Below are 25,186 nucleotides of genomic sequence, written 5' to 3'. Positions count from 1 at the left end.
TGCGACAACCGATTGCGAACCTTTGTATGCAGCAAGGCAAAAGTACTCCAGTTCCGCTCGCATCCACTGGACAAACAACATTGTGAAACAAGCCTCATGGCAAGGTACTGCAATTTTGGAGTACTTGATCCGAACATCATCCACCAGGACGCTGCATGTGCAACCGAGTATATAAGCAATATATTTGAAATAAGAAAACAACAATTTCATATGGAATAACTCTTACATGGGGATGTCTTTGCGTCCATCGCCATCTGCATTGCCATTTCACTGCTATACTCGCCAACTTTCTGCCGAAACACGTCAAACTCCTGCAATGCCTGGACGGCGCTCTGGAGATCCGTCATGCGCTGAAATGTATCTTTGAGTCCACGAAACATTTGTTGAGTTGGATTCATTGTATATGCATACCTCGGATTTAGGATAGCAGCTGCAACATATAAATCACTTCAAATAAACATTATGTCAATAGAGTTTAAAAATAGTCGACTCGTGTGTGCTTACCTGGACCCACATACGTGCCTATGAACACATCACCCAACCTCTCGTCAACCACCTCAATATACTCTTTCAGTGTGGAAACATTTATTCCAAAGAAAGACTGCAGCTCATGTTTCATAGTCTGGTAGGCCATCACGACTTCGCACATGTTCGGCTTCTTGTCCTGATCAGCGAAGCGAAGGAACTTGTATATTGGTTGAACCGTGTCGATGATATATTTCATTGCATCCCACCACTCCATACTTGAAAAACTTGCATGAGTATATCTACCTTCTTCGGTATTCGCCCATTTGCTGTGTTGGAACTCAGTAGATGCCATCCACTGCATGAAACGATCACGTTTCCGATAGATGCTCTCTAGGAACATGTAATTGGTTCCAAATCGAGTGGCATTCCACTTGACCAACTCACCACCGATTGCGTTCCTCATCATTGTATTCAACTGACCATGATTGTGTAACCAATTTGAAATTCGCTTACACTGCTTGATGATAACACCATGTTCAGGCCTTCGAACTATATCCTTCAACATCAAAATGACGGTGTGTGCTAGACAAGGTGTCCAAGCTATGTGGTCATACACGTCACTTAGTAGTTCCTTACATGCTTTTTTTGTAGTTCGAGCCGTTGTCGGTGACTACGTGCACGACATTCTCCGGTCCAATCTCTTCCACCACATTTCGAATCTCCTACAATGGAAGACAGATTGTTTAGTAACATGACAAAACATACACAATGTGAATGGAATATGTTTAGGGACTACCTTGAACAAATATGCAGCATCTTGAGTTCTTCCAGTCGCATCAATAGACTTATGGAACCATATGACCCCATTGCAATATATCAAAACGTTGATGACACTCATCCTCGTCGGACCAGTCCATGAATCACACATCAACGTGATGCCAAATAAGGGCCAGTCTTTCTGAAACTTTACGTACCTCATCTTCAAGTCTTGCTCATTCTGATCAAGGTACTTGCCATCAATATCCCGTCCAGTGGGTGATGCGATACCTTCACCTGCAACCATATGAAAATCATGAGATACAACAATGTACGCTCATAGGTATCATTGCAACGAAAGAAAACTTACCCCACTTATGTGTCTCCCTGACCGCGCTGATAAAGTATGGACTGTCAGCCTGTCTTCCAGGTACTCCTGCAATATGGAAAAACTTTGACAAAGCTTTACCAATAGCTTCCTTTGCGTTCTTACCCTTCTGCGTCCCGGAGCCTGTATCAATCCTTGGTTGCGTCATTCCTCTTCTCCCACCAGCTACCAAGTTATAGTCCTCCACCACAGGACTCTCCCTCTGCGAAGTTGACCTTCGAAACATCCTCTGCATAACATTCCCCCTCGTCGAACCACTACCCCCTCCACGCTCATATGCACCTCCTCTCTGTTCAACCCCCCGTCGGAACTCTGCTTCCGCTCTCGATAGATCCATGGCACGCTGCACCTGAGCCTCCTCATCTTCTTCATCACCGGGATAGTTTCCCTCCGCTGTAACCTTCTCCCGTCTCAACCTCTCTCGAGCCCGGTCAGCAGTTGCCTTCTTTGCCCTATCCAACTCACGCTGAAAGAAGTCCCGCACATCAAGTGGCACATTCCTGCAATGGACCACCTCCGCCCCGCGGTGAGCTAAATGTTGCTTCAATCTTGTTGCACCACCTCCTCCTTTCTGCGTACGACAATAGTTGCATCGCCATCCGGGATAAAGATTTTCAGCATGTTCCCATACAACATCTCTATCTCTCCCAGACATTTTCTACCTGCATAAATGGACAACAAAAACATCTCAATCAAATAAATAGAATCCTAAATCCTACACCTAAATCTTACCTAAATCCTAAATTAGTACACCTAAATCTTACCTAAAACCTATAACTTTTCAGCCATACACCTAAATGTAACCTAAATCCTAAAACAAATCATCTAATATTCTAAATCATACACCTAAATATGCCCTAACCAAGCATTCTACTCAAAATTTTTGAGTTCTTACCTTCTCTCCCGGTCGGGTCGGTAACCGGCGACACCGACCGGTATACCGCTCCTCCCGGACGGTAAGCCGGCCACGCGCACCGGTATGCGCCGGATCCGGGGGGCGCCGGTAAGCCGGCCAAACCGAGCGGCCAACCGGGCGCGGAGCACGGCTAACCGGCCGCGAACGCCGGTCGCCTCCTGGGGGACGGCGGGGTGGCAGACAGAGAGCGGCTGCGGGCGGATAGGGAGCGAGTGTGGGGCGCGACCCCCCCGGGTGACACTGAACCCTATCTAAGCATGCAGACCACCATGGGCCTTAATGGGCATTCGTGTTTTTTCTTTTTCTTTTTTGAATTTACTTCAAAATTCCTCAAACTAGGCTAAATGAACGAATTTTTGAGAAAATTTTACATCATTAGATTCTTCGCACCGTGTAGTATTTTTAGGAATTTTCTGAGTTTTTTTTCATTTTTTTGAATTCAAATTTGAATTTTGAATTATGGCCGGTTTGATACCGGCTGGTTCACAAACCGGGCTGGTCCGGTTTGACCGGTAATCGGTCAAACCGGATCGGTTCCCAACGGTTTCGCAAACCCTGACCTGTCCCCCATTTTACTTAGGAAAATTAGCGCACCCTCTAAAATGTTGATCCGGTAGTCTAGATTGAAGTTTGTATAGTTTAAACAAAAAAATTAGTTTGCTATTGATACGTTCCAAAAAATTTTTTGCACTCTTGAAAATAATGCTCGACATCAACCTCGGCTCGGGACGGCAGGCTCGCTCGAGCTCGGCTCATTGACAGCCTCCCGCTCAGGGCTCACGGCTCAGCCGCTCAGGGCCTCAGGTTCATCTCCTCTCTGTTTCTTGCAGCTTTCGGCTTCCCCTTTTCTCTCGGACTCTCTCCTCCCTTCTCCTCTTCCTTCCCCGGCGGCGACGACAGGGCCAGCGGCGGCGCTATTTGTCCTGTCTTCGCCCAGCCCTCTGCCGGCGATGAGTGCATCCTCCAGGTATGCCCGCCCCTTCTCTTTCCTTCTGCTGGGCGAGACGGAGCACCCCAAACCCTAACAAAACTATTTGTATTCGGATCTGAATCCAGTTACAATATATTACCTACTAACTTCGATTTCGTTTGCAAGAATTATGGACACATCAGTCGTCGTCGTCGTTTTGGAGACGACCGAGGTGTACATTGTGATCAGCTTGTCAACGAGAAGCGATACTCAGGTCATCTATGTCGACCCAACCACCGGTGCCCTGCGCTACCTGGGGAAGTATGGGGAGGACGTCTTTGATTCTGAGGCAGCAGCATTGAACTACATCACTGACGGATCAAGGATTCTGTCCAAGAGCACGACATACGCAAAAGCAGTGCTGGGCTATGCAGTGTTAGGAAGCTGCGCTTTGCTTCTAGTTGCCACACAGTTGAGCGCTACAGTACTGAATCTGCCTGGAGGTGGGTGCATATACACAGTGGCGGAGAGTCAATGGATAAAGATCCAGCTACAGAACCCTCAACCTCAGGGGACTGGAGAGCAGAAAAATATCCGTGAATTGACTGATCTTGACATTGATGGGAAGTATTACTTCTGCGAGACAAGGGATATTACCAGGCCCTTACCAAGCCGTATGACACTACAGGAACCAGATGAGGAATTTTTTTGGAATGAGTGGCTGTCAAAGCCCTTTAAGGACATTGGCTTGCCAGGGCACTGTGTCATTCTTTTGCAGGGGTTTGCTGAGTGTCGAAACTTTGGAGGTGCAGGGCAGCAAGGTGGGTTAGTTGCCCTTATTGCGCGCCGTAGTCGGTTGCATCCTGGAACCCGCTATTTGGCTCGTGGACTAAATGCATGTTCAGGCACAGGTAATGAGGTAGAGTGCGAGCAGCTTGTTTGGGTTCCTAGAAAGGGTGGACAGTGTATCCCTTTTAGCTCATATATTTGGCGGCGTGGAACTATACCGATATGGTGGGGTGCAGAAATAAAGAATGCTGTGTCAGTAGAAGCTGAAATTTATGTTGCTGATGATCCTTACAATGGGAGCTTACAATACTACCAACGACTGAGTAGAAGATACGGCAATAAATCATCTGAAGCGAACATATCTAGGCAAAAGAAATCTGGAATAGTTCCAATTGTTTGTGTTAACCTACTAAGATATGGTGAAGGAAAAACTGAGTCAGTTCTTGTCGATCATTTCAAAGAATCCCTGCAGTACATGAAGTCTACTGGAAAGCTTGGTAGCACATGGATTCAATTGATAAATTATGACTGGCATGCCACTGTGAAGTTAAAAGGACAGCAGCAGACAGTTGAGGGCCTATGGAGACATCTTAAAGCACCTACAATGGCCATTGGCTTCAGTGAAGGGAAATACTATGATGTAAGGCAGCAGCTTAAGGAATGTAAAGGATCCATTATCTGTAATGACGACATAAATGGTGGATTTTGCATGGATTCTATTCAGAATGGGGTGATACGTTTCAATTGTGCAGACTCTCTTGATCGGACCAATGCTGCTAGTTACTTTGGGGCACTTCAAGTTTTTGTTGAACAGTGTAGTCGATTGGGTATCTCACTTGACATAGATGCAATGTTTGGGTTATCAAGCAGATATTCTGAATATGACAGTCGAAATGCTCGTTCTTTGCCCCCTGGATGGGAGGAGCGCTTTGACTCTGTAACAGGAAAATCATTTTATATCGATCATAATACACGGACGACCACATGGGAACATCCATGCCAGGAGGCTCCACAGAAGCCGTGGAAGAGATTTGATATGACATTTGATCAGTTCAAAGGCTCAACAATGCTTGCTCCAGTGAACCACCTTGCTGAACTTTTTCTTTTGGCTGGTGATATCCATGCCACGTTGTACACTGGCTCAAAAGCTATGCACAGTGAGATTCTGAACATATTCAAGGAGGAAACAGGAAAGTTTAGTAAATTCTCAGCTGTTCAGAATGTGAAGATTACGGTGCAAAGAAGGTTCCACAATTATCTGAATGATAGTTCACGCCAAAAGCAGTTGGAGATGTTCCTTGGATTGAGGCTATATAAGCATCTTCCGTCCATCCCTATGTTCCCTCTCAAAGTAGGTAAACTTACCAATGTTCTAAAAAACGCTAGACGCTAGGCGAACGCTTGCCTATGGTTTAGAGTTTTTTTGTGATTAAACGTAGATTGAACATGAATAAACGTGTGTTGTGATTAAACGACACTGTGATTAAACGCAACGCTTGGCCACCGTTCAGCGTTTAATCAAGATTAAACGATGTTTAAAAACGTTTTTTAGAACACTGAAACTTACTCATTATCAGTATATTTCTTTCAAATTCATGTTGTTGGTCTTGATTTCAGTATACTATTTATATTATACTTTTTGTGGTAACATTCTTGATCTTGAAAATTTAGGTGCTATCAAGGCCGTCTGGATGCATGTTGAAGCCAGTTCCTTCTATCACCCCAATGGCTGATGGTGGTTCCAGTCTTCTCAGCATCAAAAAGAAGGATCTTATTTGGGTATAGTTATTCTTTAAATACACTGTCCAGTAATTCCTGATTATTAGCAAATATTAGATATTGGTAGCTGGGTAGCTGTAGATGGTCTGGCTCAACCGACCTTTGTCTGGCGTGCCTGCCTCCAGCTCCTATCGCGCACAGAGTCCAATCGTAGCTATAAGTTAGGAGGTCGGTTGGCCTATATATATGTAATTGATTTCCTATCAATACATCCAACAATTGCGTGTGATATTCCATGCTATCACTGATAACTAACTGGTTTGTTTAATTATTGTCTTGATTTTTTTTCACATAGCATGTTAAGGACTTCTGCTCCTGCAGGTGTGTCAGCAAGGTGCAGATTACGTTGAACTTTTTATATACCTTGGGGAACCTTGTCAAGTCTGTCAACTGCTTCTTACTGTCTCCCACGGTGTTCAAGATTCTTCATATCCAGCAACTGTAGATGTCAGACTTGGTTCAAGCATAGATGCCCTTAAGCTTGTGGTTGAGGTCCTTGTCTCTTATCTTTTCTCACTGGTTTATTATCATTTATTTTATTTTCTTGCTCCAGCTATTTCATCAAATTTTCTTTTGCAAATAAAGTTATTTCACATATTTTTTCGATTTGGCTAGACGAACTGTCACCCCTGTACCCAAGTCAAGACCGCAGACACAGAAATGACAGTCCTTGCTAAAATTTGAGCATCTTATGTGTCACCAAAATCTGGATTTAAGACACCTTGCTATTTTGCGATCCCAACAATTTGAACTATGGAACATGACTTTTGCATCGTTCAGAACTAGAGTTAAACTGCTTGCTGATAACTTTTGCTGAAACTGAAATTAGCTAAGCAGACTTTTGGCGTGGATTTCGGTTAAGTTTACAACCATTTCCCTATATTATTCAGGTAATGTAGAAATTTAGATCCTTTTCTTTTCCTGGAACATGCACAAAGGAGAGCTGTGCGTCATTTCATTAAGGGTAAAGTTCATTTTTGGCCATCCAACTATCACCGGAGTTCGATTTTGGTCATCCAACTCCAAAACCAGATATTCTTGGCCATCAAACTATCAAAACCGTTCATATTTGGCTATCAGATGGTTTTGCTGGGTGGTTTAGGTGACGTGGATGCCACATGATGGTTGTTTCGCTGTCACATGCCAGTGGGGCCCACCCATCAGCCCTCCTCTCTCTTCTCTATCTTCTCTCCGTTCCCTCCTCTCTTCTCACCCTGTGCCGCCATTGCCGCTGGACCTCGAGCGCAGGCCCACCTCCCACCGTTGCCGCTGCCTAGCCTCCGAGTCTCCGACAAAGAGATTAGGCATCATGGTTGACAGGGATGGTGGTGGTGGAAGGGGCCCCTTAGCCAGTGTTGCATCTGTGTCCGGGCATGGGCAGCGCAGCTCGCCATGGCCGCACCGCTCGCCGAGGCGGAGCTCGGGTGGTGAGGAGTCGGCCATATGCGGGACGAAGTGGCGCGCATAGATGGAGAGGCTGGGGATAGATCGGAGTGGTGGCATGGGCCCCTGCCACACCACTCCGGCGGTGGGCGCGGCTGTCGGTAAGAGGTGGCCGAGGAGGGTGGCGGGGACTGCCGTGCGGCAGAGGAGCCACCTGCAGAGGCGCCATGGCCGATGTGAAGGGAGATAGAAGAGAGGGAAGACATGGAGAGAGAGAGAGAGAGGAGGGAAAGAAGAGCTCTGTCGCGGGCTAGAGCCGTCGCCTGGGCGAGCTACAGCTACGCTGCGGGCGAGCTGGAGAGGTGCTCTGGAGGAGGGTGGCCAATGTTTTCAAATCGGCTGGTCGGTCCTGGTCGCCTAGGGACCGACCAGGCGATTAATCGCGATTAGTCGACGACCAAGTCGAGCCTGGTCGAGCCTGGTCGTTCCCTAATCGTCCATATGTCTACATGTTCAGTATATACTATATAAGTATATAGCGTATATATAATTATATATATACAATATAGTATACAGCAAGCAATTCTGCAGGTTTTGGTGACTTACTTTTGATATTTGCTCTCCAGAACTCCAGCTTCTTGTCCAAAACTCCATATTCTTCTTGCTGAATCCCTGCTGCTGAAACAAAAAAATGAAGTTGTTAGGAGAAAGTGAGAAACCTTCATGCTGCCTTGATAAATATTAAACAAGGAGTACTGCAGTAGAGATTTAGCAAACCATAACAGAGCACTACTGCTACAGCAGCAATGCAGCATACATAACCAAACAAAGTTCAATAGTTCAGTACAATAATTGAAAACACACAAATAAAGGCCTCTTGCTAGAGCCTAGAGCCTAGAGCTAATGACTAATTATTAATTAAGTAAATCATCATCCAACTGGAAGTGTCCATCTCCAGCTTCTTCATCCTCCTCCATGGCTGTTGCTGAATCAGAATCTTCTGGCTCATCTTGTGCTTCATCTCCCACATCACTATCATCTGCGTCTGCATCAACATTATCTTGGGCGGGTGTGTTTCTTGGACGCTTCCGATTCCTAGCATAGGTCTGTTTGACAGCAGTAGCAGCACGAGCAGCAGCAGCCCTAGGCAAGTGACGCCCCCTTAGACCTTGAGTTGCACCAGCCACTTCATCCACAGCAGTCCATGTCAAAGAATCGCCATCACCATGAACTGTTTCAGAATTTTCATCAACCCATTCACTTTCCCATTGGAATTCCTCAAGCAAGAGTGGGTTGCATTTCTTTCCTTTGGAACCCATCTCTTTAATTTTTTGAAACCTGTTTTGCATCTTCCGGTTATAGCTAACATACACCAACTTATTTAACCTTTTATGCTCCAACCGGTTTCTCTTTTTGGTATGGACCTACAAAAAAGCAACAATGTTATCTCCAATACAAGTACTTAGTAGTTAGTACTTAACAGGTTCCAACACAAGTACTTAGTACTTACATGAGCAAATGCGCTCCAATTACGTTCACATCCAGATGCAGAACAGCAGAGGCTAATAATTTTTTTTTGCTAAACTCTGGAGCTCAAATGCTAGGCCACCATATGAGCCCCACCAAAGAACTGCAATATAAATACAATTACATACTAGTTAGTGCATTTCTATAGCCAACAAGGAATAAGTGAACTAGCCAGATAGTTACACAAAACTTACTTGGATTTTTTTTACTCCTATCTCTGATTGCTAAAGGCTTTGAGAAGCTATCACCTTCAGACCTCTCATAATCATCTGCTTGCTTACTAATCTGGGTTTGTTCATCATCATCACTCACCATCTTCCAGAAAACATCATTGAACATTGATCTTAGCCTTGCAGCTTGTCTCTTATCTTTCTCTCTTATGTCAAAATACTTCCCTGGATTCAAAAAGAGGGCTGCCCCATATAGTTTTTGCTCCATTTGGGTTTCCCATCTCTTGTCATAGCACTCCAATACCTCCTTAAGTAAACTTGGCTTCTCTTTCAATGATTCTTTGATGGTATTCTTTGCAACATCCATGGCTGCCATAATTTCAGGAGCTGCTGGTGTCTCATCTCCATCTGCTATCCTCAAAGCAATGAGAAGTGGTTGTGAAGCTCTTAGGCAGTTTTCCATAGTGTTCCAAAAAGGCATTGAAAGGACAATATTAACAACCTGTTTGCCTTCACTAGAAGAAGCCAAGCTATTCTTATTCCATTCCTCACTAACAAATAAAGCTCTCAGGCCATTCCTATGCCTATGCATACTTGCCAATGTAAGAAACGAAGTAGCAAAGCGAGTCACAGCCGGCCTCACAAGATCTCCACCTATCTTATCCCTCATTTGATCAAGAACCCTCCCATGTTTGTAGATAAATCTGCATACTTTCTTTGCCATGTTTATGCAAGTGTTGAACTCCTTTATCTTCCCAATGTCCTCCAACATCAAGTCCAAGCAATGGACAGCACAAGGTGTCCAAAACAAGTGGGGAATCCTCTCCATCAACAACCTTCCTGCAGCCTTGAAGTTGGATCCATTGTCAGTGACAACTTGCACCACATATTCCCTCCCAATCTTATCAATTTGCTTCTCCAACAAATCTGCTAACATTTGTGCATTTGCTACCTCACTTGAAGCATCAACGGACCCTAAGAAGAAGGTCCCTGCTGGGCTGTTGGCAAGAAAATTGATTAGATGGCGGTGGCTTGTGTCAGTCCACCCATCAGACATAAGGGTGCAGCCATATTCCTTCCAAGCTTCCTCATGCTTCTTCCTCAACTCCGCTGTCCTATTCACAGCCCTATCAAGCAAAGGAACCCTTAGTTCATGGTATGACGGTGAGCGCAACCCAGGACCATATTGTCCAATTGACTCTACCATAATCTCCCAACTTCTTGAGTTGATGGCATTCAACGGTATGCCATTCTCATAGAAAAAATCAGCAATGTGGTCATCAACAATTTGCTTGGCCTCCTTAGATTTTTTTGTGCAATGCTCAAGAGTAGATTGAGAAGTATTTGATTTGTGCCTCTCTGCAACTACTTCTTCTGGTGTCTTGCATAGCATGGCACTCACTGACTTCGAATGCTTTTGAGTTTGTGGTTTGGGAGCAGCAGAAACAACAAAGTTAGCAATGGAAGCCTGAGCAATTTTCTTCCTTGCTTGCTTAACCCTTGTCCCAGAACTAGGCACTGGTGTTCCAGCTTGAGGCTCAGCTGCAGCACCTTCTTCCTCTTCATTTGCATCTACTTCGGGCACACTCACAAACACAGTCCTTGAATTCTTTTTCAAGTGTTCATGCATCTCTCTCTTTACTATTTCAGGACATTCCTCACAACCGTGTGCATCACCATAACCCCCAGCAAGGTGCTGCTTAAACCTGCTTACTCCTGCAGGAACCCTCTTCTCACAAAAAATACACTGCAAAAAATCTTTCTTGCTAGTATCTGGCCACCACCCATACTTCCATGCTGGGTCTTTCGATCGAGCCTTTCTTTTCGGATCAATGGCTTCGGCACGACGCTCAGGTGACAGCTTTGCAAGAGCTTTCTCAATTAGGGACTGAACATTAGCATCTGGAGCAGTTGAGCCTGCAGAAGAATTTGTGGTTGCAGCTGTATCATTCTGAGAAGGAGCATGCCCTTCAGGAGCATTCATCAACACTTCCACCACTGCACGCCGGCGTACTGTCTCTGCACATATACAACATAGCACACCACCGAGAAGATGAACACACAGCAGGTCCAAGCAAATGCAAGAAACAAACAAGTAGAGCTGCAGAGGAGCCGGAGCAGCAGCTATGCACACTGCAGAGCAACACCAAGCTACAAGCAGGAAGCGGGATTGCAGCCTTGCAGGAAGGGAGCAAAAGGGGAATAGGGAGCTTACCGTCAGATGAAGATGAGCTCATCTTCAACTTCAAAAGGGTGACGGCGCAAGGATGAAGGGGCTGCAGCAGCTGCCTGCTGCTTCCGCGGTTCCTTGCCGGGGTGCAGGTAGATGCCTCTGCAACTGGACAGCGCCGGGAGAGATGCACAGGAGCCTGGTGGAGTGAGGAACTGAGGACAGGAGAGGATCTAGAGGTGGTGGTTGCGCTGGGAGGGAAAGAGGACGCTGGCCGCCGTTGGAGAGGACGGAGCCCGGGAGCCGCGGTTGCAGTCGACGCGAGAATGGCGATACTGGTTTCTGGCGGCTGGAATTGGGGGTTCCCGGCTGGATTCGCCCGCCCCTTTCTCCCAGGCGGGTGTCTCTTGCAAGTTGCAACCCTAACGGGCCGAATTGGTAGCCCAATAAGTATCCTAAAGCCCAAGTCCTGCCCTGGTCGAGAAATGCCCTGGTCGACCGATTAATCGCGATTAGTGGACGACTAATCGGACGACCAGGTTTCTGGTCGCTCTGGTCGGGTCGGTGGTGCTGGTCGGACTGGGAGAACCGACCTGGGCGATTAATCGGACGACTTGAAAACATGGAGGGTGGCAGGGGCGGCGCAGGGTGAGAGGAAAGGGAGAGGAGAGAAGAGAGAGGGAGAGAGAAGAAAGAGAGAGAGAGAGAGGAGAGAGTGTGGGAAGGATAGAATTGGTGTAATGGATGGATTGTATTAGCTTGAGGCCTCGGCCGGTATATATAAGAGTACAAGACTTGGGGTGCAAGGCAACCCCACCGGATATGTATGGCAGTCCGGATACAATATTTAAACTACCAAATATACTCTAACATCCCCCCGCAGTCACAGCGGGAGCACTGCAGACGGTGAGACTGGAGGAGAAGCCGAAGGTAGGAACCGACGGACTGACATCCCCCCCGCAGTTGTAGCGTCGGCGCAATGCGGATGCTGCGACTGGAGAGAACCAGCGAGAAACTCATGCGGATGGTAGCCATTTGTGCTGATGTCGAGATAGTCGAGCTGAAGGAGCCATGGTCGAAGATGCCGTGCGTAGAGTAGCCGTGGTCGACGTAGAGCTGTCGAAGTTGCCGAAGACGAGGTAGCCGCACATGAAGCCGCGGGCGCACGAGGAGGCGCCATGGTGGTGGCGTAATGGAGAAGACGCCGGAGACGAAGATGGCGACGCGTCGAGGCAGTCGTAGAGGGAGCGATGCCAAAGTCGATGCAGTCAGGCCATCGGGCGACACATGGCCGAGTTTGCCAGGCTCGGGAACGCATCGGGGACGATGGGCACGCACCGGTGTTGCCAATACCGGACGTGCAAGGGAGGATGCACAACCAGACGCCATCGCCGAGGGGGACCAGCAGAGAAGGCCTCCATGGCGGTCGCAGGCGCAGAAGAAGGCGAGGTAGAAGGTGCCAACGCCTGCTGTTGCTGGAGTAGACGAAGTAGTCGGGGACGAGATGGCGACGCTGGCGACGTGGTTGTGCTAGACGAAGTGAGGAAGGGAACCCAGATTTTCCAGCACAAGGCTGAATGATCCGGATTGCGCGGCGGCGGTGCTCGAAGGAGATGGCAAAGAACCCGTACAGCTTGACGAAGACCATGCGCGGGACGCGCAGCGATAAGTCAACGATGAGGTCGTGGACGTAGTCGGCGGCGGTGAGGATGCAACGGCGAAGGAGACCACGGGTGGTGCCGCGGCTGCCCGAAGAGGCGAAGCAGCGGCAGCCCTCCATACTCGGGGAAGAGGCGCGCAGTACGAGGACGGACGTCACGGGAGCCGGGTGGATCACGCACATCGGCTGATCAGACCAAGTAGCGTGAGGCGAGACGACGGTGGGCGAAGTCGGTGAAGGCGTCCCGATCGGTGAAGGCGACGACGAGCCGGCGAAGGTCGACGTGCGAACGAAGCGGCGAGGAGGGCAGTGCACATGGGCGTCCCCTAGGGCACCATCCATGTCGCATGTCGAAGACGAAGAAGAGGCCGGTGAAGTCGACGCCGATGTCGAAGTAGAGGCGCGAGGTCGACGGGCGGTGGGCGACTCAATCTCGATCAGTGATCGAGTAAAAATCAGAGAAACTAACCAAAAATAAATCAGCAGCAGTAAATCTTCGCGTAGAGCCTCTGGGTGCGCATAGCACAGGCCTCCTCCCCACTCTTATCCTCTCCCCTGCTCATCATGGTCAACGATGGACCATAGCCACGGGGCGAGAGAGAGAAACAGAGGGTGAGAAAGAGGTGGCCAGGCGACGGCGATGAGGGCGGGTGGCGCGCGTCCCTCCCGGCGACGGCAGGTAGCCGGAGGCGGTGGAGGATCCCCGCCAGGGACGGCAGCGGATCCGGAGCGTGGCGCACGTCCTGGCCGGCGACGACGGATCCCCCCAGGATGCGTAGGAAGCCGCCAGGGTAGAGGCGCGACCAGCGGCGGAGGGAGCCCGCGCGAGGCGCGCGGGACAGAGCCGCACGGGCGCTGCAGAGGAGGCCGCCGGGTGGACGGTGCAGCCGACGCGGGATCCATACGGGAAGCCTGGCGTGAAGGCGACGGGTCGGAGCGGAGGTGCTGCACGGAATTCGTCGACGACGAGTTGAAGGCGCCACGAGGAGCCCCTGCTGCCACCACGGCAGCACAAGGTGGGTCACGGGCGCCGCCGGGAGACCGTGACTGCCACCACGGCAGCGCGGATCGGGTCGTCTGCGGATTCCATGCGGGTGACGAGGTACGCCGATCTGCTACTGCTTGACACTCTAAGGGCGGCGGATTAACTCAAGACATGTCGCATATCTGGAGGGGCGCCGTGGGAAACAGGGGGAAGGCAGCGGCGCGAGAGGAGGGGCGCCGGCGGCGCTAGGGTTAGGGCAGCGGAAGGTTGCCTAGGATCTCAAACCCTAAACTCGTGATACCATGTAGAGAGATGGAATTGGTGTAATGGATGGATTGTATTAGCTTGAGGCCTCGGCCGGTATATATTAGAGTACAAGACTTGGGGTGCAAGTCAACCCCACCGGATATGTATGGCAGTCCGGATACAATATCTAAACTACCAAATATACTCTAACAGAGAGGGCTGACAGGTGGGTCCCACTGCCATGTGCCATGTGACATCCACGTCAGCAAAACCACCAGCAAAACTACCACCAAACCACCCGATGGCCAAATATGTACGGTTTCAAGAGTTGGGTAGCCAAAGATTTCTGGTTTTGCGGTTCGATGGTCAAAACCAAACTCAGGCGATAGTTGGATGGCTAAAAATGGACTTTACTCTTTCATTAATAGAAGATTATAAGTTTGTTAGGTTACATGCCCTAACTGCCTACATTACACTTATAACATACGCGTCACATACATGTAAAAAATGAGTATACTACAAAAAGAAAGAAGGATAATGTCTAGCGAACAGCACAGGAGATCCCTAGCTCAGGCAGTTCACACAGATGGTACTGTCGATTTAAATTTGGTTGTTGCTCCATCTGGTATTGGTTTCATCTGATATATTTGCGTCATTGTTAAAGTATTATTTTGTATTTTTCTACAATAATACAATTATATCTCTATATATTTTCTGTGCATGCAAACTGCTATGCATTTGAACAATTGATATTTTCTTCTCTATGAAATCCAATTAAAGCATGCAGATGCATTAAACCTAACTTTTCATTAGAACTCTCCTTTTTTGAGGCTATTTTTAATTCTTTACTACCCAGACAAAGGCCTGCACGTGTTATTGTTTCTATTTGTTCTCTCTGCTGTATTTTGAACATCTTAACTGGTAGATGAATATTAATTGGGAGATTACTTGTTTAGGGTGCTTGCATTCCACAGTGTTTGAATGGCACAAATTTGTTGATTCCAGTCACGGGAAGAATTGATCCAGAGGACTTAGCTGTTACAGGGAAAAGTGCTAGGCCCAACATTCAAGAGGGCACTTACCTTCCTTTGTTATATGACTTTGAAGAGTTAGAGGGAGAACTAAACTTTTTAAATCGGATTGTTGCATTATCTTTTCATCCATCTGCTGCATCGAGGACACCCATCACTCTTGGTGAGGTAAATTTTTTATGAAATTTGTAGACAGGATGCTTTAAGAATGTTATTTTGGGGTTTACCACTTATTCCTCTATATCGTTTTCTTGATTAGTTTGATAAATTTCCTTTACAGATTGAAGTACTTGGAGTTTCTCTTCCATGGGCAGACATGTTGAACAATAGTGGACGCGCTTCTGAATTTATGGAGCTTCTCCATAAAAAAGTATCACATGCTCACTATGATCTAGGTTTGAAGTCTTTTACAAATTCTTCTGGGCCTGGGAGTTATACTAAAAGTTCGTCATCAGTTCAACCAGGTGGTTCGGAAAATTTGTTGGATTTTCTCACAGGTGATTTTGACATGTCGAAGTCACATGTAACTGAAAATATATCTTTTGGTAATGGGGAACAAACAAACTTTTTAGATGATGGATTTGATGTTAACCCTTTTGCCCCTGCATTGGAAGTTCCTGTTCCTATATTGAAAAACCAGGTTGAAGAATGTGGCAGCATGCAGCTTTATATTCAATTTTTTGAATCCCTATCTGGCTATAATAAGGTATCCGTTCGTTAAAAAAAATTACCTTATGTCATTTCTATTTTTATATCTTCTTGTTCTTGTAGATTTTCTTGTATCCATGTCGAGTATTCCTTTTTCTAAAATAATCTGTGGTGAATCCTGAAACTTAGACCACCCCCTCTAGCCACTCCGACCCTAAAACCCAGGTGTTAGAGTGGGGGAGAGGGGGGGCTTTATCACTGGACCAACATTTCCCCTACGGCGCCGCGCCGCGCCGCGCCTGTGGCTGCTGGCTGCTGGTCTCAGCGAACCCCGCAGGGGAAATCGCGCAGCGGAAGAAATGCGTGGCCGGTGGGTTTCGAACCCGGGACCTGGCTTTGATACCAACTTAGACCACCCCCTCTAGCCACTCCGACCCTAAAACCCAGGTGTTAGAGTGGGGGAGAGGGGGGCTGGCTGCTGGTCTCAGCGAACCCCGCAGGGGAAATCGCGCAGCGGAAGAAATGCGTGGCCGGTGGGTTTCGAACCCGGGACCTGGCTCTGGTACCAACTTAGACCACCCCCTCTAGCCACTCCGACCCTAAAACCCAGGTGTTAGAGTGGGGGAGAGGGGGGGCTTTATCACTGGACCAACACTGAAGTTACCTGTAATGGGCAAGAGGGTAGTTTCTAGTAACAACATTACTAAATCCTTTTTTTCCCTAACAAAGACCGCTTCCAATTATGGCCCTGTTTGGGGGAGCTTAAGCTTCTCCAAAAGCTCCACTTGGAAAAGCTCCACTTGATTCCCTAGAAAGCTGTTTTTCAGAGAAGCTACCTAGTCTGTTTGGGGGAGCTTATCCAAAGCGATTGTCAGGGAGCGGAGCTCCGGCCGCGCCGTCAAGGGAGGGAGCTCCGACCGCCACCGACCCCCGGTCGCGCCGCCTAGGGAGCTCACCCCCCGCCGCCGCCGAGCCCCGGCCACGCCGCTCGAGGGCGCTGGAGCTCCGGCACGCTGCCCAGGGAGCTCGCCCCGGTCGCGCCGCTCAGGGGAGTTGGAGCTCCGGCCGCGTCGCCTAGGGAGCTCGCCCCCGCCCCAGCCGAGCCCCGAACGCGCGCACTGGGGAGCTCACCCCCGCGGCCGCCGAGCCCCGGCCGCGCGCCCTGGGGAGCTCGCCCCTGCCGGATCCGCCCAGGGGAGGTCGCCCCCAGTCCCGAGCAGCGGCCGTGTCGCGCGGTGAGGGCCGGATCTGAAGGCTGGAGCCATGGGGGGAGCTCGGGGCGGTGCCGACCGGCGTGGAGTGGAGGGGCGGCGGCACCGTCGGGCCGCGCGGAGGGGAGGAGCTGCACGCCGCTGGCATGGAGGGGGGGAGCTGCGGCGGCCGGCGTGGAGGGGAGGGGCGGCGGCGTCGTCGGGCCGTGCGGAGGGGAGGAGCTGCGCACCGCTGGCGTGGAGGGGAGGGGCGGCGGCCGGCGCAGAGGGGAGGAGCGGCGGCCGGCGCAGAGGGGAGGAGCTGTGGCGGCCGGTGTGAAGGGGAGAGGCGGCGGCGGCGTCGTCGGGCCGCGCGGAGGGGAGGAGCGCCGTCGGGCTGCACGGAGGGGAGGAGCTGCACGGAGGGGAGAGCCAGCGCGGTCGCGCGGAGGGGAGGAGCGGCGGCCGGCGCGGAGGGGAGGAGCTGCGGCGGCCGGCGTGGAGGGGAGGGGCGTCGAGCGGCCGGCGTGGAGGGGGAGCCCGCGCGGAGATGTGGGCAGGGGATGGGTGGCGTCGGTCCGAGCAAAAGCTCGGGAAGCTAGTCCTCAGCAGCTTCTTCGCTTGTAGTGTAAATGAGGCTTCCGCAGCTTTTCGCTGGTTGGAGAATCTACCCCGTTTGGGGTAGATTGTAGCTTTTGGAGCTTCCTGCAATCCCAAAAGCTCCCAAAAGCTTCCCCAAACAGGCCCTATAAGTTTTATAATCTTTGGTTCTATTCAGGTTACAGTTGTGTTGCTTGTATGGTTGTTTACTTTAAACATTTTTAGAGTTCTGGCACTATCACTTTCCTTGTTTTCCAATACATACTTGTTTATTCTGGAAAAAGAAGGAATAGAAATGGACCTCTTTTGAAGGAAAAAAATGTGTGTATGAATCTAAATCCAATGTTGATGTAAACTTTATTCATCTTTCCAGGGAAAGGGTCTTACCTTTGAGCAAATGATGAAGCTAGAAATAAAACGTCTCCATCTTGGTCTTTCTGCCGCTGAAAGGGACCGGGCATTGTTATCAGTTGGCGTAATTCCTGCCACAGTGGATCCAAACCGTTCAGTTGATTATTCTTACCTGTTGAAATTGTCCAGCTTAGCTGATAATCTAGCGCTGCTGGGCCATGCAGTCCTTGAGGATCGTGTTAATGCTTCAATAGGGCTTGAAAAGGGCAGTGAACACACCATAGACTTTTGGAACATAAGTGAAAATGATGAATCCTGCTATGATGGGGCATGTGAAGTCCATGCTCCGTCTTCATCACAAGCTTCATCCACTGGAAAAAATCAATCAGTATTTGTGGAATGTTCCCGGTGTGAAAGGACTGTTTGCAAAGCTTGCTGTGCTGGGAGAGGAGCCTTCCTTTTGCTTAACACCTACAAGGATCTGAAGATATATGGTGGGAGTCAAGGTGGTGGCTATTCAGCACTTGCAGATAGTTTTGTGTGCAAATCATGCTGCAGTGAAATTATCAAACGTGCATTGTATGTGGATTATATCCGGGTTCTTCAGAGTTTGCGGAGAAAAGACCGTGCAGAGAAAGCAGCGCTGAATGCTGTGAATCAGGTCTGCCAACTAGAATCGAGCAAAATATCTGATTTATCACATAGTATTCAAACGGGTCAGAGGCAATTGAAACAGATCCTTGATGGTGAAGAATCCCTCGCAGAATTTCCATATGCAAGCTTTTTACAAATGGTATTTCTCAACTTTGTACTATGCTATCATAACTTGTACTCCTGTATGATGTGCTGCCCATCAGTGTTTTAAAGGCGTCGCCTGGCGTCCAGGTGGACCCAGCTCGCCTTGGGTTACAGTGCCACCTTGTTGACTAGGCGCCGCACCTAGGCGTCCAGGCGTACCCACCTCGCCTCACCTTACTGCCTTTAAAACACTGCTGCCCATTACTCCATACATGCTGCTGTAATTACAACATTATTGTGGCTGCCCATGGACCATGGGAAACAGTTATTAACTGGCTTCATGCATATTATTTTTTTTCTTCTAAAGATGCCTCTGCTCCCCTCTTTTCTTTTCTTCTATGAAGTTTGCCTTACCATAGATAATGCTTTGATCAAGCCCTCATGTTATATTACTCAGGTTGAAACTGCTGATGACTCTGAACCACTGCTATCATTACTGGCACCTGTTGGTACTGGAGATTACAAGTCTTACTGGAAAGGTCCTGAGAATAACACTTCAGTGGAGTTCTCGATTGTTCTTGGTGGTTTATCAGATGTTGCAGGTGTTGCCATAATTGTCAGTTCTTGTGGTTACTCAACATCTGACTGCCCTATTGTAAGATTGCCCAGTTACTTTCTCTTTCTTCATCATGTTATCCTTATTTTATCTATAAAATCTGTACGGTCAATGTTAGCAAGGGTACATTAATATTGTATATACGGGAATCCTAGCTATATGGATATACCTCGCTAGACATTTCCTTTTTCTTGACTACAGAGAAGAGGATATTTAAGCTGGAGTTGATGAGATCATATTTTTAATCATGAAATCATGTAGCTTGATCAAATGAATTCTCTTTCTGAGCATGAGAAGGAACACATTTCAGTTCAGCTGTATGCTTGAGCATGCTACATGCAATACAAGGGAAGCATTGTGAAAAATACTATCTTTCTCTACAAAATTGTTTGCCACATAAGCTTCAGACACATCTCATGCAGAGCCCACTTGTTTCCCATAGTGTCCACAAAAATGGAGAAAATTTGTAAAGACGAAAATAGTTCTTAACATGGGCTCTATCGAGAGCAACACCTGGTTTTGCTAAACACAAAATGCTAATATGCTTTCAATTATCTGGAGTTGCATTAGTACTTTAGTTCTGACTTCTGAAGTCTGAACCTACACTTCAGGATTGCACTAATGCTCTTTGCAGTTTAATTTATGACAACTTGTAATAACAGTGGTTCCAGTCTTATGATCCGTGACAGTCACCTGTCTTTTCTATACATGCACCATTAGTGTCGCTATGACGACACAACTACATCTAATTTGTTGGCATAATCCTGGCTGGAGTTACTGCGATGTACAAGAGCTCCAAGACATCATTTGCATATTCAGCAGAGTTTATCTATGCAAAAATAACAAGAGGATGTTGCTTTTGTCTGTTCTTTGCATGCATTATTTTTGGGTCTGGAATCAGTGCAATGTGCAAGAGATTCGAAGCATCTTTTCTGTATTCTGGCAGAGTTAGCTATCTGTGCATAACAAGATCATTTGAACTAATCGAGCTGTTTTCATTTTCAGTTTCTTTAGTCCATGTTTTTTTACTCCTTTGCTTCATATGCTAATAATCATGCTGCTTGTCCAGGTAGAGATATGGGCCAATAATAAAATACACCGAGAAGAACGTACATTCATAGGAAAGTGGGATATACAAGATATAGTATCTTCATCTCCGCATCTTTGTGGACTTGAAAAATCTAGTAGCATGAGTGAAAAACCAAGACACGTTAAATTTCACTTCCCAAATCCTATTCGCTGTCGTATAGTTTCAATAAAAATGACACTTCCCCATATTGGTTCTCGTTCAAACAAGTTTAGTGAGGAGTTTGATCTTCTGTCATTGGGTGATAACTCATTTTATGAATCAAAGCCGACCAATCCACATAATTCATTTATCCATGCAAAAAGAATTATCGTTTTCGGCAGTTCTTTGAGGAAGGAGATGGAACCTGACACATCTGGTGGAATAATGAGAATGAAAAGTTATTTAGACAGATCACCACCCTTGGGGAGATTTAGGGTAAACCCTATGCCTTTGACTGAACAGGTTCCAGCTTTTCATTGTAGCTCTGACTGAAGCTTTTCTTTTGTATTTTCCAGATTCCAGTTGAAGCTGAGAGGCTGAGAGATAATGATCTTGTTCTTGAGCAATATCTCTTACCTAGTTCACCTGGAATAGCTGGATTTCGGCTTGATTTTTTCAGTGTTATAAGACCTCGTGTGACCCATTCACCTTCCTCTTCGGAAATGGACACGAGGGAGTTTTCATTGACACGCTTGGAAGATAGATATGTAAATCAAGCAATTCTTTATATGCAGGTCACAATTGTTAAGGTACTGTGACACTGCCTCTGCTCAAATTTTTCTTATTTTAGTGGCTATATCTTTGTTATTATTCTGCTTCTTGTGATCTCCTTTAATGCTTGTCCCTGTGCAGTCCAAACTGCCATGGAGTCCGTCTAGGTGGCATGTGACCTACTCCCTCCGTCCCGCAAAGACTGTTCATTTAGAAAATTTCAGACACATTACTAGTAGTGAGAAATGACCTTGTTACCCCTAATTAATTATAGCAGTTGTGATTGAAAACCGCACTGTTTATTTGTTCCTAAGGCCAATCTCAGTGGGAGGGGCATGGGAGTGTCATGAGCATTAAATTTGCTGATGTGGCAGAAGAGAGAGAAGGGGGAGTGTCATGGAATGTGAGAGGAGTGTCATGGCTCGGTTACCTAGTTCACAGTCTAGGTAACCGTGTGATGACACTCCCCAGTCCCCACTGAGACTGGCCTAAGGTCCTTCAAATGCAAATGCATTGGAAATCGAAAAATAACATCTACTTAGGTATTTGATTGGCTCCATGACTTTCTCTACATAATACTCCCTCCATTCACAGATGATAGTCCTATTTCATCTTGGTGCAATGACCAAGGAGGACTTTGCTTATCATCTCATTAATTACAACTCCTTGACTTCGATGTTATCTATACATATACCAATCTTTTTTCTAGATAAGTTACTCTGCACGGAAATCGAAGAGTCGTCTCTACTATTCCCTAGATGTCAACTCAAATAGGACTATCAAAAGAGAGTAATTTAATTTTGAAAATAGGACTATCAAAAGAGAGTGGAGGGAGTAGTTTCTTGGTACTTGACATTGCTTTAATTAGATGAACCTCGTTACAATCTAAATGAATAGTCTTTGTGGGATAAATTTTAAAGGCTAAATGAACAGTCTTTGTGGGACGGAGGGAGTAGTTTGCTGATAGGTTTTGTTGCAGACAGTTTAGCATTTTGCAAAATGGAGTGTTTTTTCTTATTTATGTTAGTATAGAATATTCAACTGAATCTTCTCTGAAACTTCATCGTTTATATAATGGATTAATGGTGGTTAAAGAAGTTCTCTCCTCATATCTCGAATGACTATACACAAAATACAATATTGTTACTTCACCTATGTGATGGTGTTTGTCTGAAGTTTGATGCAAACTTAATCATTTTCCACATATAATCGCGTGTTCGATAAGCATACAGCTTAACTTTTTGATACCTATAATCCTTTTGGTGCCTATTTGATATTTGCGTGCATAAACATTTTTGTTGTGCTTGTGATTTTCTACAGGAGTCTGGCAAGGTGGTTGTAGAAGAATACCATTTACCTGAAGTAAAAGCGAATACACCACTATATTTTGATTTTCCAGATCCACAACAAGATGTTAGTTGTGTTATCTTTAGATTACTTGGGGATGTCACTGCCTTTGTTGATGACATTTCTGAGCTTGATGGCTTGAACTTTCGAAATCTTCCTTTGGCATCTGGATTGTCTTTGTCAAATAAGATCAAGTTGTATTACTACGCTGATACATATGAGATGGGAAAGATCGGCAGTTTCTCAGCAGTATAATGTATCTGAGGTATGAAGTCCTGACATTATAAATGCTATCTTATGAGCCTATCTTATCACAGAGTTCTTAACTTGATTTTTTGACAATCAAGTTATGCTTATTTTCGAAAGAAAGTTTCAGTTGATAAAGATATATGATGAATCTAAAACACGACATAAATTGGCCTGTTACTTCTCTTCTCTCCCTTAAGCTAGCTACCTCTATACCTTTGGATGGATCCTTAACATCCTTGAGCTAATCATGTAGCCAGCCTGATAGTGTCATGGTCCTGACCCCACACTAGGTTACGAATTAGAATTACATGTGGATGGGTATGGGTCCTTTTTATTGAGCCTCTCTTCTCTAGAGCTACCTCGGTACACACGGATGGATCTTTAACATCCTTAAATTAACTGTGTAGCCAGACCGTCATGGTCTTGGTCCTGACCCTATGCTCCTATTTCAAATTAGAGTTACACGTGGATGGGTCTATCCAGTCCATACTGCCTTACCCATGTGAGGATTTGGAAGGAATTAAAAATTTCGAAACACCTCATGTCTCTAATCTGGGGCTTCTCAGCCCCAGCAACAAACTTTTCTCTGCCCCCTGTGAAACTTTTCTGAATGTTCTGCTTGAGCTTGAAACTACGAATTAGTATATGTGGTTATTGTGTACTACATCCTACATCTGTTTAGTAGATTGCTTCACACTGCTCTTTTACTTTGTCTTTACCTGTATTTAGGTCAGAGATGCCAACATGGGATGTTAACAGTTGTTAAGAGTGTTGTTGTAAACTATTGTTTCTGTGTGTTGATGCGGGAGTGGCTGGCTGTTTCAACAAATACATGTCTTTTCGGAACATTCTTTTTCTTCAGTTTTCGTGATCAGATGATGATTCAATTGGAGAGATAAAAGGGATTTTGCCAGTAGAATTTCTGGAAGTATATTTTTTATGTAGAATATCTGGAAATTCAGCACGATTGCAGTTTCAGGAACTGCCAGGTACATTTGTCAATACCTGTATGGGACCTTTGTAGGGCTAAGAAGTGAATTTGCATTTGGTTGTTCTTGGTCATATACATATTTTGTGCAGAATTTTACCAGACCATTTGTATGATACACGGCAATGCTGAGTTTATCACTCTGTTAGCTTGAACAGAAGACGATGATATTTGACTCTATGGAACCAAAACCGGTAACCAGTTTAATTGCAGTGCACGGCCTCAACTGCTAAATATCGAGTCGGCTGATAAGATGTGTTTATATATCTGTTTACTCCAAACAAATAATATTTTGATAAAACAGCACAATTGTTATCCAAAATTGACGAGTAAAACACTGGTTGGGTCTGGTCATATTGGTGTGTACCCGTGGACTAGCAAATTTTACTCCTCGAGCCACAAACAACTAAATATGTTTTGTTTTTAAGTAGGGATGTAATGGTACGGATATTTACCGACCATCCGAAGAAGAGTGGATATCAACTCGGATAGTTTTTCTTGGATATCAGGGTATTGTTTCAGATATTGGATATTTAAATCGGATATTGGATTCAGATATAATATGACTAGTGTTCCGCGGATATTGGATATCTGGTCGGATAATTCGGATAGTCAAATCGGATACTACAGTATGATAGTTGTATTATTTCATATATACATTAATAAAAATCAAATTTAATCTCTAAAAATTTCTAATTAATTCATTTCTAATCAGAAATATACAAAATTATTATTAAAAGTTTTCTAAAAATATAATTTATCTATTGGTACTATATTGGAGTTGATGTTGTTTATTCCTAGTTTGAGAATTAAACTTGAACTCTGGCAATAATTCAACAATAAAGAATAGACTTTTTTCATCATTTTTTTAAAAACAACTTAATCTCGTATAATAGTATGAACTCTAGCAATAATTTGACTGCTTCTACATATTTATGCATGTAATAATTTAGAATGTCAATATCGTGTAATTGAGTGCCCAAAATGATATGTAATCTTTTGTTAATTTGGTTAATCAAGCACGATTTTAGTTTGAATCTAGCCTCCTTGAATAGATGAATTGATTCGAGTGCTTATGAAGTATCATAAATGTAATAAGTTATAATGTCATGAATTGAGTGTCTCCAATCTAAGCTTTTCCATTAGTAGATGATAGTCTTATTTTGAAATCCGAAAAATTCAAGATTGATAGTCTTATTTGAGCCCACCCACCCATTGACTCCCGGGCCCAATGCCTATTAACTGTATATGATTAAATTACTGCCTTGGGAAACAACGTAATATTATAAAAACCAGCTGCATGCAAGAGGGGCGTCAAAGAATGTTTGTTTTCACGAGGAAATGAGGTTTAAGCATTAAAGATTGCTTCATTTCACGGGGTAAATAATAACGGGATAAGTAGGATTGATAAGCAGCGTCTTTTTTTTGGTCATTGTGTCCATCCCATGCTAAGATTTGGGAGCTCTGCTTAACATCAATGAAGGTCCTACTTTCGAGGTTT

At 46.0% G+C, this 25,186-nt stretch overlaps 1 protein-coding gene across 1 annotated transcript; it reads left to right on the top strand.

The window, feature by feature from the left end:
• The first annotated feature begins 3,319 nt into the window (after positions 1 to 3,319).
• LOC120665788 (probable phosphoinositide phosphatase SAC9) lies at positions 3,320 to 23,890 on the top strand. Its single transcript, XM_039945468.1, has 12 exons — positions 3,320 to 3,495; positions 3,625 to 5,578; positions 5,899 to 6,006; positions 6,328 to 6,498; positions 15,104 to 15,346; positions 15,459 to 15,884; positions 17,990 to 18,760; positions 19,163 to 19,360; positions 20,391 to 20,825; positions 20,906 to 21,139; positions 22,422 to 22,713; positions 23,427 to 23,890. The coding sequence occupies exons 1-11, from the start codon at positions 3,479 to 3,481 to the stop codon at positions 22,701 to 22,703; spliced, it is 4,839 nt and encodes a 1,612-aa protein (XP_039801402.1). The 5' UTR covers positions 3,320 to 3,478; the 3' UTR covers positions 22,704 to 22,713; positions 23,427 to 23,890.
• The last annotated feature ends 1,296 nt before the right edge of the window (positions 23,891 to 25,186 follow it).

Source organism: Panicum virgatum, chromosome 3N (genome assembly GCF_016808335.1).
Source record: "Panicum virgatum strain AP13 chromosome 3N, P.virgatum_v5, whole genome shotgun sequence".
Taxonomy (NCBI): Eukaryota; Viridiplantae; Streptophyta; class Magnoliopsida; order Poales; family Poaceae; genus Panicum; species Panicum virgatum.
This window is presented reverse-complemented; position numbering and strand designations above follow the sequence as displayed.